At 28.5% G+C, this 16,378-nt stretch overlaps 1 protein-coding gene across 1 annotated transcript; it reads left to right on the top strand.

Annotated features, from left to right (window-relative positions):
- Positions 1 to 10,366: 10,366 nt before the first annotated feature.
- On the top strand, positions 10,367 to 11,301 carry LOC107939952 (LOB domain-containing protein 29). Its single transcript, XM_016873338.2, has 2 exons — positions 10,367 to 10,676; positions 10,756 to 11,301. The coding sequence occupies exons 1-2, from the start codon at positions 10,398 to 10,400 to the stop codon at positions 11,125 to 11,127; spliced, it is 651 nt and encodes a 216-aa protein (XP_016728827.1). The 5' UTR covers positions 10,367 to 10,397; the 3' UTR covers positions 11,128 to 11,301.
- Positions 11,302 to 16,378: the final 5,077 nt, after the last annotated feature.

Here is a 16,378-nt window from a genome sequence, read left to right as displayed (position 1 = left end):
GTAGAAATTGATGAAAGTTTTAATAGAAAGAACCATTCTGCTATTTGATTTAGCGTACAATGATTAATTTTCTTATTTTTTGAGTAGAAGGAGCAAAATGCAATTGAACTCCTAACACATCAAATCTAAGTTGTTCATACAGTCAGGGCAAAGCCAAGATTTTTTTTTTCTGTGGGTCAAATTGAATTAAAATTTTTTATAATTTCGAAAATTTACTTTTATAAGGAGTTAGAATTGAATTATAAATTTATCATTTTATTAATTTAACATTTTATAATTCTAAGAGACTAAAATAAATTTTTTAACATTTTTAGAGAAACCAACGCCCTTACTTGCCTGCCTCCTCTGCTTGCCTGGTGCTATATGCAATAAATGCCTAAGCTATTTGAAGCTAATTCGAGCTATCATTTAATGCTTAAACTAATAAAATGATCGATTCAATAATTTTAATATTTTGAAGATTCAATGCAAATATTTTAAAGTTTAAAATTAAATTAAAATTAATTGAGAATGTTTGATGCAAGAAAGAACTTATTTTAAGGCATTAACATTCATTAGTTTACTCTTAGCTCCCTATATAATTTTATATTAAACAAAAGTGTATCTGAGTATGATTTTTTTTTTACAATCTCATTACAGGTTTTGATCATATTTACTTTTTTTTGATACAATGTCTATAATTACCCATAGCTCCTCCTCAACCCATAAATAGGAGGATAATGTGTTTCAGCGCACTCAAATCCATATCATCTTGTATTGACAACAATGTTCATGCAATTGAACTAAGAATTAATCACCATATGAGTATGATTTTTCGTATAGTATACAATGAATTATGTATCTAATAATTAATATAGAATAAATCACTTATCAATTTTTTCTTTTTAAAAGACAAAAAATCTAGGAACATGATTTGGATGGAGATGCTGTCTTGTTGATAAATAAATAAAAATGTAAATAACATAAAATAATGTATGTATGGGAACATGGATGGCACATTGAAAAGATGCCATGCATGGTAGGGCATGTTTTATGTAATGTATGCGTAGTTATGTCGCAGACATACATCCACGCGGCATCTCTTTAACTCCTCGTACATTTCATTTTATATTCATTGCCATTTTGCACAAATGCCCCTAATGAAAATATTTATTCTTTTATTTAATATTTATTTCTTTTATCAAATTAAAAAAGATTTTAATTTGGGTTTTTTAATGAGGAATTAGAGGTTTTTGATCGACATAAAAGCTGATTATGGTCGTGCTAATTAATGATAATTTACATTATTTAAATGCTTAAAGCTATTGTAATGCCACTTAAGATCATGTGATTACATGTTCAAATGATAAAAAAAAAGGTAGAATATGGAAAAAGACACTTCAAAGTTGTGTAGATTATTCTATATTCTTCTATCTTATTGTATTTATTGTAATATGGGTTGTTCATGACTCAAATCCATTAATAAAATTCATCTATTATATTCAAATCTAGTACTTAATTTAATATAATTTTGTCTTTCTATTTTTATAAAGATTAATATCTGATGAATTACAACGTATAATTTTATATATAGTCAATGAATCAGTTAATGACACATTAAAAATAAAGTCATTCAAATTTAGTTTTTCTTATTGCCGATTGCGTTTTAGCTCAGTTAGCATCGACATTGTTACCAATGTAGGAGATTGTGGGTTCGAATGCGTTAAAGTGTATTATCCTCTTATTTAAAGATTGAGAAAAGACTATATGTAATTCTAGGCATTGTATAAAAAAACAAAGATTAAACATCGCGATGCTACACTAAAATTTTGTTTAAGACAACATTTACGTTCCTATTTAAAGTTTGAACTAACTAATGAAGTATAACAAATTTTTAGGATAATAAATAGACTCAAAAATTTGACCTAATCCATTAATCCATTCATACGAATATTATCTATTTTTAGGGATAAATTTAAATATATATATGAATTTTGGTCTAATGTGTAATTTTATATATGAAATTGTGATTTGATTTAATTCTTATAACCTATTAACACAATTATCAATACAGAATCATTTTATATTTATATATTGCATACATAATTAATTATATTTATCTAATATAAAATTAAATTGATATATTTATTTTTTAAATTGTATATAACTGAACTAAAATTAAAGTTTTATGTATGCACTTGAACAATAATAAAAATTTCATATGTATAATTACACTGAATCAAAGTTCATGTATTAAATTACATATTAAATTAAAATTAATGTATAATTTTGAAATTTAAATTTTTCTAAGATTGAATTTTCATCTCTAAAGTCTAAACTATAACTTCTTTTATAAAAGTACACATATTTTATGGTTAAAAAAAAAAGGAGTCTCTTTAGAATCCAAAAGGGACTATTTTCTATGAATCTCTTCCTACATATGCTTTTGAGAAGGTACGAGCAATATTATAATTACAAGTATAATCGTAAAATATAATTATAAATAATATATATTTGAATAATTATAACCATATAATTAAATTATTATAATGCACAAATAAATTAAAAAATAAAAATAATTTCAAGCTATTTTTTAATGTGGTACTTGTATTATTTTTTGATCCAATTAAATATATTTATTTGACAAAAGTTGTATATTTTGGTACCTTAAGGTAAAGTTATTTTATAGCGTTTAATTTAGATTTTAAGGTTGATTTGATGAAAGTTAATTACTAATATTTAGTTTTGAATTTTTAATACAATAAATTTAATATTAATTGTGAATTTATTTAATTTTGTATTTAATTTGTGTTTTAGGATTGATATGATAAAAGCTAATCGTTAATGTTATTAACGAATTTTCATCAAATCAGCTTTAAAACCGAATTAAATATTAAAAAATAATATTATTATTTTCAGGTGCCGAAATCCGTAACAAAAAAACAAAGAAATGAGTTTAATTTGTTTAATGTTTTTTCTTGGGAATGTTCCTTTCCATATATAATCAGTTAATTGAAAACCCTCTGCTACATTATTTGTCTAAAGGTGATTAATATTTTAATAATCCCCATAAAAACCCAATTAATAAAATAAAAAACATGCCTTGTTGTCCCCAAAGATAAGTCTTCCCTTTTTGCAATTTTTCATGGGTTAAGTGGCCAACAAAGTACACACACATTAACTTAAATTAATATTTTTTAAAAAATAAAACAATATTTAATTATTTTTCCAAATGGTGGGATATATTAATGGTTGCCAATGCCATGCACAAACCCTTTGTCTATACGTCCACCTTCCCTACCTTTACTCCACTTTTTGCTTATTTAGATTAGCCTTTGCCATCATTGCTATTTCATGTTTATTTTCATATGTGGTATTTATGAGTCTTAAGTTATATCGTGACTCGAAATTTTTTAAATAATATTCTAGATCGAATTAAATTAATTTAAATTATAAATAATTATTTTAAAAAATTGACTTAAATAATATATATAGGGTAAATTAGAGAGGTAGAGAGGCAGAGTCTTGACTCCCTATAAGATTATTGTTTAGTCTCTCAAAATAATAAAATTTTGATTTAATTTTAAAAATTGTAATAAAAAAAGTTAATACAATGATAAAATTGTATTTTAACTTTTATAAAAATATATAACATAATCCTAGCCCTCAAGAAAAAATTTCTAGTTTCGCCCCTGTATATATAATTCTCATTCGATGATTAACCAAATATTTTAAGTTATAAATTTCTTTTGACACATTTATCGTTACATCTATATTATTATTTAAGTTTTTTATTGAACTTGTGTAACAAGTTAACCGAACATCAACTCATTATTTTTACAAAATAAAAAATATTAAAATGAGAGTGGTTTTATCTTTTGGATAAATTCATAAAAATATTACCATAATGCAATTTCTAACTTAAAACACTATAAATTTTCTTATAAATATAAAATAACATTGATTAAATAATAAGTTAAAAAATAAAAACACTTTTAGGTTCATCAATCCCTATGTTTCTCATGCCGAGCAGCTCGTAATAAGGAACAAAATGGTTAATTATTATTTCTTTTAGTTCATATATAAATTGGTTAATTATTAAAGGCTTCCAGATAAAAGGCTACAAAAAACAATGATGCATAAAAAAAGAGGACTCTTTGTTATAGAATTAGTTGAAATTAATTTTTTTATTAAATAAATTAAATTAGCCTTTTGTATTTATAAAAATAAAAAATAAAAATTTAACAGAGTTAATATTTATTTTATACGGAGTTAATAATTTTAAAATTTTTATGATTTTGTAAAAGAAATATTTTGTTTGTAATTGAGTTGCAAATGAAAAAAAAAATCTTCATGTTATTTTTCTAACAGTATATATAGAGGTATGAATTGATGAGAAGAGATTGTATGAAACTATGATTTTACATCATCCTTATCCCTTTCTAATGAGAGGATGACAAATCAGATTTTTCCCTCTGAAAAAATTCAAATCCAACTAAAAATGCTAAAAACCAGGAGGAAAAATCTTATTTGTCATTGGAAATGGTTAAGGATGACATGGAATCACAGTTGCATACAATCCTTTCTTATGAATTGATATAGTTATAAGTAGATATATTAATAACATTTTGCAATATTTATTAATATTCAAAAAATATTTTTTATTATTTAAGTTGAATTGAGCTCGCACCAATTTAATTTTGTTATAATTACCACTCGGGTCATATATGCAAAATTTTCGAAAAACTCCATGTGGACAATAGAAAGTGACCCACACGCTCCCATTCGTCTGGATTGTCTTCGGTCGACTTCACTCTCAGCCTACTACAATCCATCCGCTAATATGAGAGGCACTTTCCTCCTTCTGTTTAGATACCTGCACACCATGGCTTAAAAACTTACTTTCCAGTGCGAATGCTCCCTAAGTGTAGACATACTCTTCAGCAACTAATGAGACTCACTTATGCATAACAACCTTGTACTGCGTAAATGAATAACAAAATGGACTCCACTAGGCACACCCTTCACGTACTCCATGATAACAACTTCATCTGTAACAACCTACCACATTATATTAGTAGACAAGAGGAGCTCTCCTATAAATACCCTCCCAAACAATGAGAAAAAGATCTTTTGGCCCTTCGAGTAACCTTGAGTACTCATTCTCAATAATCCATCTTTATCATCCTTCTACCTGTTCTCTTGTCTTTTTCAACTCTCTGTTTGTTAAAGTGAATCGGCCTCTTTAGCACCACCACAATCTCCTCATTATTTTCCTCCTTCTTGTACTTTGTATCAACATATATAAAAACTCGAGTCATGAATAATATTAAAATTTATACTTAAAATGTTAAACTTTTATATAAAATATTTATAAAAAAACAAATCTTAAATTAGGTGAAATTGGGATGCCATTATGGTTATGATTGGGGGTTGGATTGTGGGTGGGGCAATGTCTACAACATGTTAGTGGCTGCCTAGCTACGAATATTGACAAGAGAAAGTGTGATTGAAACAAAGTTTATACTATATATGTGATAAAATTTGCTATTAGTACTTGTATTATGTTTAAGTTATAGATTTAGTCTTTATACTTTAATTTGATCATTTTTATTTTAATCTTTGTATTTTTCAAAAGTTTAAAATTTAAATTCTAAAAACCAAATAGTAGCTGCTAAATTCATTAAGTTAAATTTTGCTATTTCCAAAATCTTATGCAAAAAATATATTATATCACATGTGTTATGCAATAGCGACTCACGTTTTCCACGTAATACTAAAAACAAGTAATGTAATTTTAGTTAATGAATTGATGGTTACTCGTTTGAGTTATAATTAAAATTTTAAATTTCAAAAAGTACAGGGATTAAAAATGATTAGATTGACATGGACTAAGTTTACAACTCGTTTAATAACAAAATCTGACCTAACATATTTAATTACTATTGTTTGGGTCAAGATTAAAATTTTAAAATTTGAAAAATATAGAGCCTAAAATTGAGAAATTTACAGTGACTAAACTATAGCTTGTGCATAATACATAGACTAATAGCAAATTTAACCTATATATAATAAAAGAGTAGTTAATTATTATAAATATACTGTATTGCTCGACAACCCCTGACCTACCAGCTATACTTGAACCAATCAAATTAATACTATTAAGTATAAATTAATCTCCTTTCCCCCCAAATAAATATTAATATCTTCTTCCTCATTCAAGTGTTTGTTTTCATTCAATTTTGGAATATATTTGGTGCTTTTGTCTGCAATATATATATTTTCTTTATAATTTGATCCCTTTTTTGCACTTTGATTATCTGTACTTTGATCTGGTATTAACTAGTAATCCACTATTTAATGTCTAATGTTTACAATATTTTTATATATAATTTTCTTAATCACTATGATTAATAATATCTAATCATAGGGCTACCTTTTAATTTTGATTTTTTATTTTGCCAAGAAAGATCATTATTTAATTACTATTATTGATTTTTTTCAAACGAGGATTTCATTTATTGTAACGTTAGTACAAAGAAAAGGAATATAAACGATTCCAGAAAACATTGATAATCTCAGCAGAAATTACAACCAATAAAAAAAACCGGTTACATAGAGAAGGGCCTAAAGTCCAACATATTACAATAGAAAGCCCATAGCAAGGCCCAAGAACACCCACAGAAAACCCTAGTATCCCAAACGACCGTCACTGCCAAGCAATGAGGAGGAAGAGAGGACCCTAAGGTCCAATGAGTGGCCACTACAACTAGTCCCGACATTAGCATCTCCAAGTGAGGCTAAATCATTGAAAGCCTAAAGACGACTCCGGAATTGCTTTGGCGCCGGGAAGAATGCCAAAACAATGAAGGGGTAAAGGTTGAGCTACGCCCTTGGTAGACCAACTATGATAGCCATCAGGCAAGGTTGGGCTGGGCTCGAGATTTAACATTTTTAATATGGGTTGGGTTTGAGTAAAATTTTAGGCCTATTGTTCGATTAAGGCCTAAAATTCTGTATCGGCCCGACCCATGATCAAGTCAACTGTCAGGGCTAACATCTCCTCCTCAAATCTCCTGGATCAAAGGGCGGAATAGAAAGCCAAAGGGCTCAGGCCAACATTGGATAGACCACAGTACTGAGAAATCGAAGAACACACTAAAGACATCATCAAATTTGCAACCCTTGTGGATGACACCAATAAAGTCGCTCTTAGGAAAACGGGGACCGCCCACAAAACAAAGCCAGATGGTTATTCATTGAAAGAGGAGAAAGAAATAGAGAGTGGGATGGAGGAGACATGCCACCGGCAACAAGTAGCTTGCCTCAAAGGAAGGGGATTTTTGAAAGTCGGAAGGTTTTTTAGGGTTAGCAAAATTTATCATTGCTGATTTGTTTGTTTAAGAAAATATGTTAGATTATCGGTTTTGACTTAAACTTGAATACCTTGCACAATCAATTTGTACTCAAAATAAATTTAATGCAATTTAGGCTTCTTTTGAATTATCGATAAGATTGTCTTTGGTAAAGTTAAAAACAACGATGACAGTGAGATTGTATACTATAGCAATGAGATTAAAATCAGTGGTGGGAGTGCGTTTGGAAATTAGGTAAAAATAAAAAATGACTATTAAGGACATTAAATAAAAAATGTATATATATTTTTGGTATAATCGAGGTATCCTCTATGTCTGCAATGTCATCTCCAATGTTCGAATATGCGTTCTCCCTTGGAAGTGCAATATGCCTTACTAGTGTATCCAACATTTGTTGGTAATATATATAATAAATTAATAACAAAATTATATTTAAATTAATAAAAAATTATAATTATAATTATAATTGTGGTAAATTATAATTAAAAATAATTAAAGTTAATTTATATTAAAAAAATCGTTAAAAAGTATTCATATAATATTTATACTCAATCATAATATAATATAATAAATTTATATTATATTAATTAATACTTAAATTATATCTATACAAAAAAAATAAATTAAATAGTACAAGAATAAATGAATGGGGTAAAATAATAATTAGTCTTCTTACTAGGGTTATGAAGTACTCAATGGACTGCAGCCAAAATTTTGACATCTAGGGTTAGTTTAGCAATGCTAAGAAGTATTTTTGAGATAAAAAACACTTTTGAGATTAAGAAAATATTCCTAAACAAGATGCTTTCGAGAGAAAAAGTGATTTTCAAACGCCAAAAATTGATCAGACGCAGAAACAAAAAATTCGAGCTTTTATTGCAACCAAGATCACTTTTGGGTACTGAATTACTTTTTCACCTTCTTTTAAACATGCCAACGGTATTTTTTATTACTACACACCAACCAAAATCTAATTTGATGTATTTAATATATAATAACATTTATTTTAAATATATTTAACTTTTCTAATTCATGTATTAAAATATTAATAATAAGTTATAATATTTTTTTAAATATTTTATTATAATCTAATTTGATGTATTTCATATATAATAACATTAATAAATTTTAGTATCATTTAAATACATTTTTTCCTTAACATCATCATGACTAAAATATATATTTTATCTTTTTAAAAGAACTTTTCTACAGCAATACTAAACACTTCAGAGCCAGTTTAGGAATACTTCTCAACAATAATACTAAACTAGCCTTAACTCACAAGACTAGTGCTTTGCCTAATATATATAGATGTAAGTGCGTTTTAATGAACTACCGAAATATTCAAAGGAGCCCTAATCATAAAAGGTTAACAATTTCAACACATCTAATTCATAATATTTTAAATTTGAAAATTCGAATCATAAATTCAAACGACCTAAATAACAACTTAAAAATTTTAAAATCGAAAATAACTTAATAGAAGTTAACTTAATCCTAAATCAACCCAACTTTCAACTTACCCAACTTGGGGATTGGGGGGATTTTATTTACTTTTTCTTTTCAAAGTTGCACTTTCAGGTGGATCAAATATAGCAAATTAGGGAATTGGGACCACTATTTCAACCCTAATAGATTGCAACCATATCTTTGAATAGCAATACAATAGGGCAGGGGACCTCATAAAATCTTGCAAAATGAGACAAATTTCATACCAAGTATTCATGATTATTAATTAATTTTGGGGTAGATGAAAGGAGTGTGATTATATATATTTATAATCTCCCAATCAAATATTAGATTGTTAATAATAATATATGGTCCTATATTTATATTATCAGCTTCATGAAGGTTCAGCTACCCTCTTGACTGCACAAATTCCTTTTATTTTTATTTTTACCTTATAATAATGAGCCACGCATGCTCTGCAATATTTCAGACCTTCACATCAACAACGAAATCATCATATATGTTTCAAAATTTATCACTGCTCCACATGTTAGCAAGGTTCAGTTAAACTGCCAAACGCCTTTATATAAAACTAAGATTTGTGTAAGGAATTTTGACCTTGTTATGCTTTCACAACTATATATAATTATCCAACTCTTGAAATCCGAAACCCTAGGTTTTTTTTTTTTAATATTGTGGTACTATTTGTATTTGGGATGCATATATACTCAAGTTTAAAGATTACGTCTTCAGTATTATATTTTATAAATAAACTACCTTCGAAGAATCAACTCTAGATGTATTGATAATTCATGATCAACTTCCTTTCGTAGTATCCTACTCTTAAGGGAATTCAAATTCTCGTTGCCTCCTTGAAAGAGAGATGTCTTGAACCACTAGATGATAGGAGCATACTTGCCTGCGACTGTACTATGCTCATAGTATGAGCAATTTTTTGGAATTGTCAATATAATACAATGATTAGAGCTGAACACTTTTTTCCATCTTTTATGATTTTTCATTTTTGATTCATGATTTATACTCAATAAATCAATATTCATTTTAATCGTCACTCTATTTGATGGCGTAGTGCTTCTTTCTCTATGCTGCCTACTGGTACTAGTCTAATAGGGTTGACCCACATTACAGACTCATAGGTATAACATTTCGTTCAATACTCGAATCAATAATTAAAACATCTAAAATTACATTAATCGAAAATACACGACACAGAACTAACTACTTTATATATAAACTTCACAATAATTAATAATCAAACGGATTATCAGAAAACAGCTTTGTTTATGTGGTATAAGGATGAAAAGATACAAAATGGAATATGATTTGAGAGAATAATAAATACATTACAATACAATAGTATATGCAATGCGAAAAGGTTTTTTTAAAAAGTAAAAAAAGAATAATAAATAATTATGAAAATATGAAATCTGTAACCCAATAAGGAGACCAATAGTAAGTAACAAATTATTATTAAATGTTCCACCTCCATCGTCCTCTAGTGTTTATAAATCCACCCCCGATTACAAAAACTAAATAAAACTACTAAAAACACCCAAAGGATTAATCAAAAAAATGACTGGTGCTGGTTCCCCTTGTGGTGCTTGTAAGTTCTTAAGAAGAAGATGCGTTAAAGGCTGTGTTTTTGCACCTTATTTTAGCCATGAACAAGGTGCTACCCATTTTGCAGCCATTCATAAAGTCTTTGGTGCAAGCAATGTTTCAAAACTACTCACTCATCTCCCTGTAAATGAACGTTGTGAAGCTGCTGTTACTATCTCATATGAAGCTCAAGCTAGGTTACAAGATCCCATCTATGGCTGCGTTTCTCATATATTTGCTCTTCAACAGCAGGTTTTGACTTCGACCCTTTGTTTTGTTTGATGTGAATTGATGATTCGAAACCCTAATTTGAAATTTTGGTCCCTTACAGGTTGTGAATCTGCAGGCACAACTTGCTTGTCTCAAAGAACAAGCAGCTTCTTCTACTTTTATTAATGGCACCTCTGGTTCTGGAAACCCTAATAATGTTCTTCTTCAAAGCTGGTTTCATAATAACTCAACCATGGCAGCACCCAACTTGAACCCGAATCTCTCTGAGAATGGGTTTTTGGATCCGAATTCGTTGGTGAATTATGAGAGTTCATCGGTGATTTCATCATCATCAGGTGAGGATCGATCTTCTTTTAATGCTTTTGGGGAGGCTGTTCCTTGTTCCATGGCTTCCTTTGAAGAACAATGGAGTAATTTCCAGGATGTTGATGACCTTCAATCAATGGCTTTTGGCTTTGTTCACCACTCATGATTTGTGTTATATCAATGGTCTTTTAGCATAAGATCCAGCTTTCTCAGTTTTGAAGTTAAATATGCTGCATATTTTGTTAGAACCTAGAAAATCAATGTTTATATGCAATGGGAAACCTAATTTTTTCCCTTTTTCACCTATAAGATCTAGTGTAATCTTTGGATATTGGATTTGATAGAATAATAGTTTATTTCTTCTCTCTCACAAAACTGGAGATTTTTTTTTAAAACAACATATCTTCAATGTTTTATGATTTATGAAGAGTAATTCTTTTGCGGTTTAAAACTGTCGACCTAAATTAATTAATTATTTTGAGTCATGATTGATATGATAAAATTATTGTTTTTGGCATCATAAGTCGGTTCGAGTTATATGTTGTCTACCTCTTTCCTATTTTTGTGATGATAAAAAATCATTCGGTTTTTACGCAATTTTTTTTTATGAACTTTATTATTCGAAATATTATCGATAGATCGTGTGATAAAAAAAAACTTTTATTAAAACAAAGTGTCGATTGACATCATATTTTGATTTTAATCTAAGTAAAAATGTTTATGATTTAGCTTAATTTATGAAAATTTTAAGAATATATTAATGAAAAGTTTAGATAAGAATTAAATGAAGTTTTGAAATGGAAGGTTTAAAAATTATAATGTCTAAATTTAAATTTCATCGAGATTTTATTATAATTAAATATAAATTCGTAATTTTATTTTATTTTTTGAATAATCTCATTATAAGTTTTGATCATATATGTTCTTTTTGACACAATGCTTAGAACTATCCATAGTCCCTCCCGTCTCATAAATAGGAGGATAATACACTTCCGTGCACTCGAACCCACGTCCTCCTATATTAATAAAAGTACTCATACCAATCGAATCAAAACTCAATCAAATTGTAATTTTATTTTTTAAATATGAATTTAACAGATATTAGTAGAGCACTATTAATATGTTTTATATCTTCCATTAAAGTATACATGATTATGATCCCAAGGAACCTAATTTTGGTCTTAATCCACCCGGTTTTAATTTTTTCATTTTTTAATCTTCAATGTTTCCCATATGTGTAAATTCACATTATGAACATGAGGTAGTGTTGATTTAATCGCTTAACAATTGGTTATTTACTTGTTGCAATATTAATCTAAATCTCTAGACAATTAGTTATTTAATGTTAGTTTGTTTAACTCATAATTTTCGAGTTTTTTTTAGATAATCTTTTAAATTCTTAAATTGAAACATATACGTATTTAACTGCATTTAAACTCGTGATTTTTAAATGACTTTAATAACAATGATGCCAACACATTAACAACGTTATTAAATTAGCACCATTTTGCGTTGAATATTACATACATAAATAATTATATTAATCAAATATGAAAGTAGATGTATGTATTCATTTTTTTAAATGTGTACAATTAAATCAAAATCAAAATTTTATGTGTATATGTAAACAACAATACAAGTTTTATGTGTATAATTATACCAAATAAAAATTCACATATAAAATTAAAAATTAAAACAAAGTCTTGATTTAATCCGATCACATTAATCAAAAGAATTTACTAGCAACTAGTCTTGGTTGCAGTTGTGTCATTAAGAAAAGCCCAACTAAAATTTGATGAGTTACCAATTATAGACCATTTGGATATGGTTGTCTATTAACCCATTAGTGACTAATTTTTATGATATGATTCTAACAAATGGCTTGTAATGCCCAAAATAGTAAGAAACATAAAAATGCTTGTATAGAATTATTAATAATTTATTCATACAAGCAGCCAGTGGCGGAGCTAGGGTACTGGCAAGGGCCTGACCTCCTAAAATGAAAATTTTTTATTTAGGTCTTTTATAAGTTTCTGACCTTAATATTTGGTTAAAATGTGTCTATAGTTCCTGTACCTTTCGAAAATTAAAAATTCAATTTTTGTACTTGTATTTTTGGAAATTTAGTTTATTTACTTTTTAAATCTCAAAATTCAAGTTTAACTATTAGCACAGTTAATTTTTTTTGATTAAATTTGTTGCTGTGACATTTTGAAATAAAAAAAATATTGTAATTAACCTGAATTTAACAAAAAAAATTAACAGTATTAATAGTTGAAACTGAATTTTGAAAAGTAGATGGACTAAATTCTTGCAAATACAAATACAAGGACTATAAGCATATTTTAACCTAATTATTTTTATATTACTAATTATATATGAGGATTTTTTTTATAGATTCTGGTCATATTTTTTTTTGACACGATGCATAGAATTACTCATATCTCCTCCCAACCCATAAATAAAAGGATAATGTGCTTCAGCATACTCGAATCAACATTTTTTTACATTGACAATAAAATTTATACCAATCAAACTAAAATTCAATCGTGTATATATAAAAATTTACCAATGCTATTATTCAACGCTCTGTATAAAAGCGCTGAGACAAACGACAATATATGAAAAGATAAGATTAATAAGCTTATCCTCCTAGACAATATTTGTGCATTGAGTCAAGGGAACATTTTGTTCATAAAATATTAATAAAAGACATATATATTGGTACTGTTTTGTGTATATCTGTTAATTAAAACATAAAACCCTAGTTAAAATGATTTTATTTTTATTTAAACAATTTAATTATAGGTTATGTTTTTTATGACATATTTAAAATTATTTATAGTCTTTCCTTAATTTATAAATAGGAGGATACTGTGCTTCAATGCACTTGAATTCACGTCCTTCTGTATTGACAATAATATCCATACCAATTAAATTAAGACTCAATCGGCTAGATAAAATGAGTTTTAACATTTTATGATTTTTTTTATTGTGAGAGTGAATAAATGATAATACATAATTTAAAGATTTTAAATGATATTTTATTATTCAATTTACTGATTGTACAAGCTCAATTTTGACTCGGGGCCCAAAACCCAAACACCCAAAACCAATACCAACCCAATACCCACCTAAACCAACCCAAACCTAAACCCAAAATTTAAGCCCAACTAAAACTAAACCCTAATGGCCCAAACGGCCCAAAATAAAAAACAGAAAACAACAAACCCTAACCCTAGGTGCGCCGCACCTAGGGCCTTCTGGTCAACCACCTCGCCTTTAGCAGCCACCAACTCCTGCCACCGCCACCTGCTCTCTGCCACCGCTGTCGTCCACTTGCCTGCAGAGAAATGACAAGTAAAAAAAGTATAGATTTAAATATTGTAAAAATGCCTATATAAAGCCATTTGAACCGAATGTAAAGGGGTTTCCTTTTTTTTTTTACGAATTTGAAGGAATAAGAACAAAAAAATTTCAAGGTGATTACTGTTTTTTTTAAACTTCAATCTGTCTTTTTCTTTTTCTTTCTATATACTAATAATAAATAAAAAGAAAGAGGGCCGAAAGGGCATACCTGGGGGAAGTTCTCCTCTGTTAGGACGGCCAAGGAAGTCACCTCTGAGGATAGGTGACCGAAAACTGAAAGGTTTCTTGCCTTTTTGGAACATTTGTCGACGTTTTTGGAAGTTTTTGGGCCCGGATTTGAGTTCAGGAGGGTTAAAAGGGCTAGGACGGAGTTTTAGTTTTTTCCGGCCACCGCAGACAGTGGGGCCGGCGCTGGTGACCGGCGGCCGACGCGGTGGCCTACAGCCGAATCTTGGACCGGTATCAGATTGGGTGAGAGAAAATTTGAGAGAAAGGGAGTTTTTTTTTGGGGGGGGGAAGGAAGAAATGAAATTTTTTTAAAAAAAATTTAGGCTTAAATAGCCCCATAAAACGGCGCCGTTTTGCAACTAAGGTTTAGGTGCCAAAACGACGCCGTTTTGGCCCTGACCTGCGCGTCGACCCGATCCAGCTCAGGGGATCCGCGTGTTTTTGATTAATGGGCTAATTGCGCTTTCAGCCCTTCCGTTTTTAATATTTTTTAAATTAGGTTTTTATTTTTTTAAATTTTGCCCTGCGTTTTCAGCAGTGTCAATTTGGTCCTCGCTGGAACGACGCCGTTTGGAGAAGAAGGGAAAATTTCCCTTTTAGTCCCTTCATGTTATGCGCGCGTTCAGAAAGGTCCTCCCTTTTATTTTATTTGTAGATTTGCCCCCAAATTTTGTTTTAAAACTCAATTTAGCCCCATTTTTTTAGTTATTTTGGTTCTTTTATTATTAAAATCAATAAATTTGATATTATTATTATTTACTCATTTATGTCTTGTTAATTTCAAATTTTGTTATGTATATATATACATACATACATTTTTATAATATATATACCTACATAACTTTTATTTATTTATTTATTTATATATATACGTACTTATATATTATTTATACTTTATATCTTATATATATACATATATATCTCTTTACTTTTTTTAATTTTAATCATTTTCTTTATTGTTATTTACATGTTCATTATTATTTTGAAAGAATGTTTTAATGCTATTTGCTTATTTACTTGCAATTATATGATTAATTTGTCTTTTATATTTCTTTATTTCATTTTTGATGATTGTTCATATTTTTTTCGTACTCATATTATCGAATTCATTGTTGTTTTGTTACGCATATTGACACCATGTTTCGTTTCTACTATTTCGTGTTAGATTAATTTTATTCAATGCTTAAATTATGATTTTTGAATAAACAAAATCTCGTGTTTAGATTCGAGAAGGTCGTACCCTAACTTACTGGGGTTTGATTTTCACAATAAATCTAAATACACGAATCTTTTCAAATTCAAGTTTTAAACTATCTCGAGAATTAAGAAGAGACCGTGTCCTAACTTACTGGGCATAATCCTTTTTTTTCTCAAGTTTTAAACGATCTCGGGAATTAAGAAAAGATCGTGTCCTAACTTACTGGGCATGATCCCTTTTTTAAATCCGAGATAGCTAAAAATCTTCTAAATAAGTAAATTTTGGCATTCATTCATGCATCGGGAATTCAAGACATTGTGTCTTAACTTACTGGATATAATTCTCTTTCTCGATCAACGTGAAATATACTATTTTCCTGAAATTTTTTTACATTTCAATAAAGGATCGTATTTTAAATCTCTTTAAAGTTTTCAATCTTCGACACTAAGACATTAATTAATCAACTAGGTAACAATTTTGGGAGTTACGAGGGTGCTAATCCTTTCTCGTACGTAATCGACTCCCGAACCTGTTTTTCTGAATTTCGTGGATCAAAATTGTTGTTTTAATAAAATCAAATAGTTTATTAAAAACAACCACTTTTCAAGGTGGCCCGATCACA

Source organism: Gossypium hirsutum, chromosome D08 (genome assembly GCF_007990345.1).
Source record: "Gossypium hirsutum isolate 1008001.06 chromosome D08, Gossypium_hirsutum_v2.1, whole genome shotgun sequence".
NCBI classification, from domain to species: domain Eukaryota; kingdom Viridiplantae; phylum Streptophyta; class Magnoliopsida; order Malvales; family Malvaceae; genus Gossypium; species Gossypium hirsutum.
Note: the sequence above shows the minus strand (reverse complement) of the source record. Positions and strands in the feature narration are given on the sequence as shown.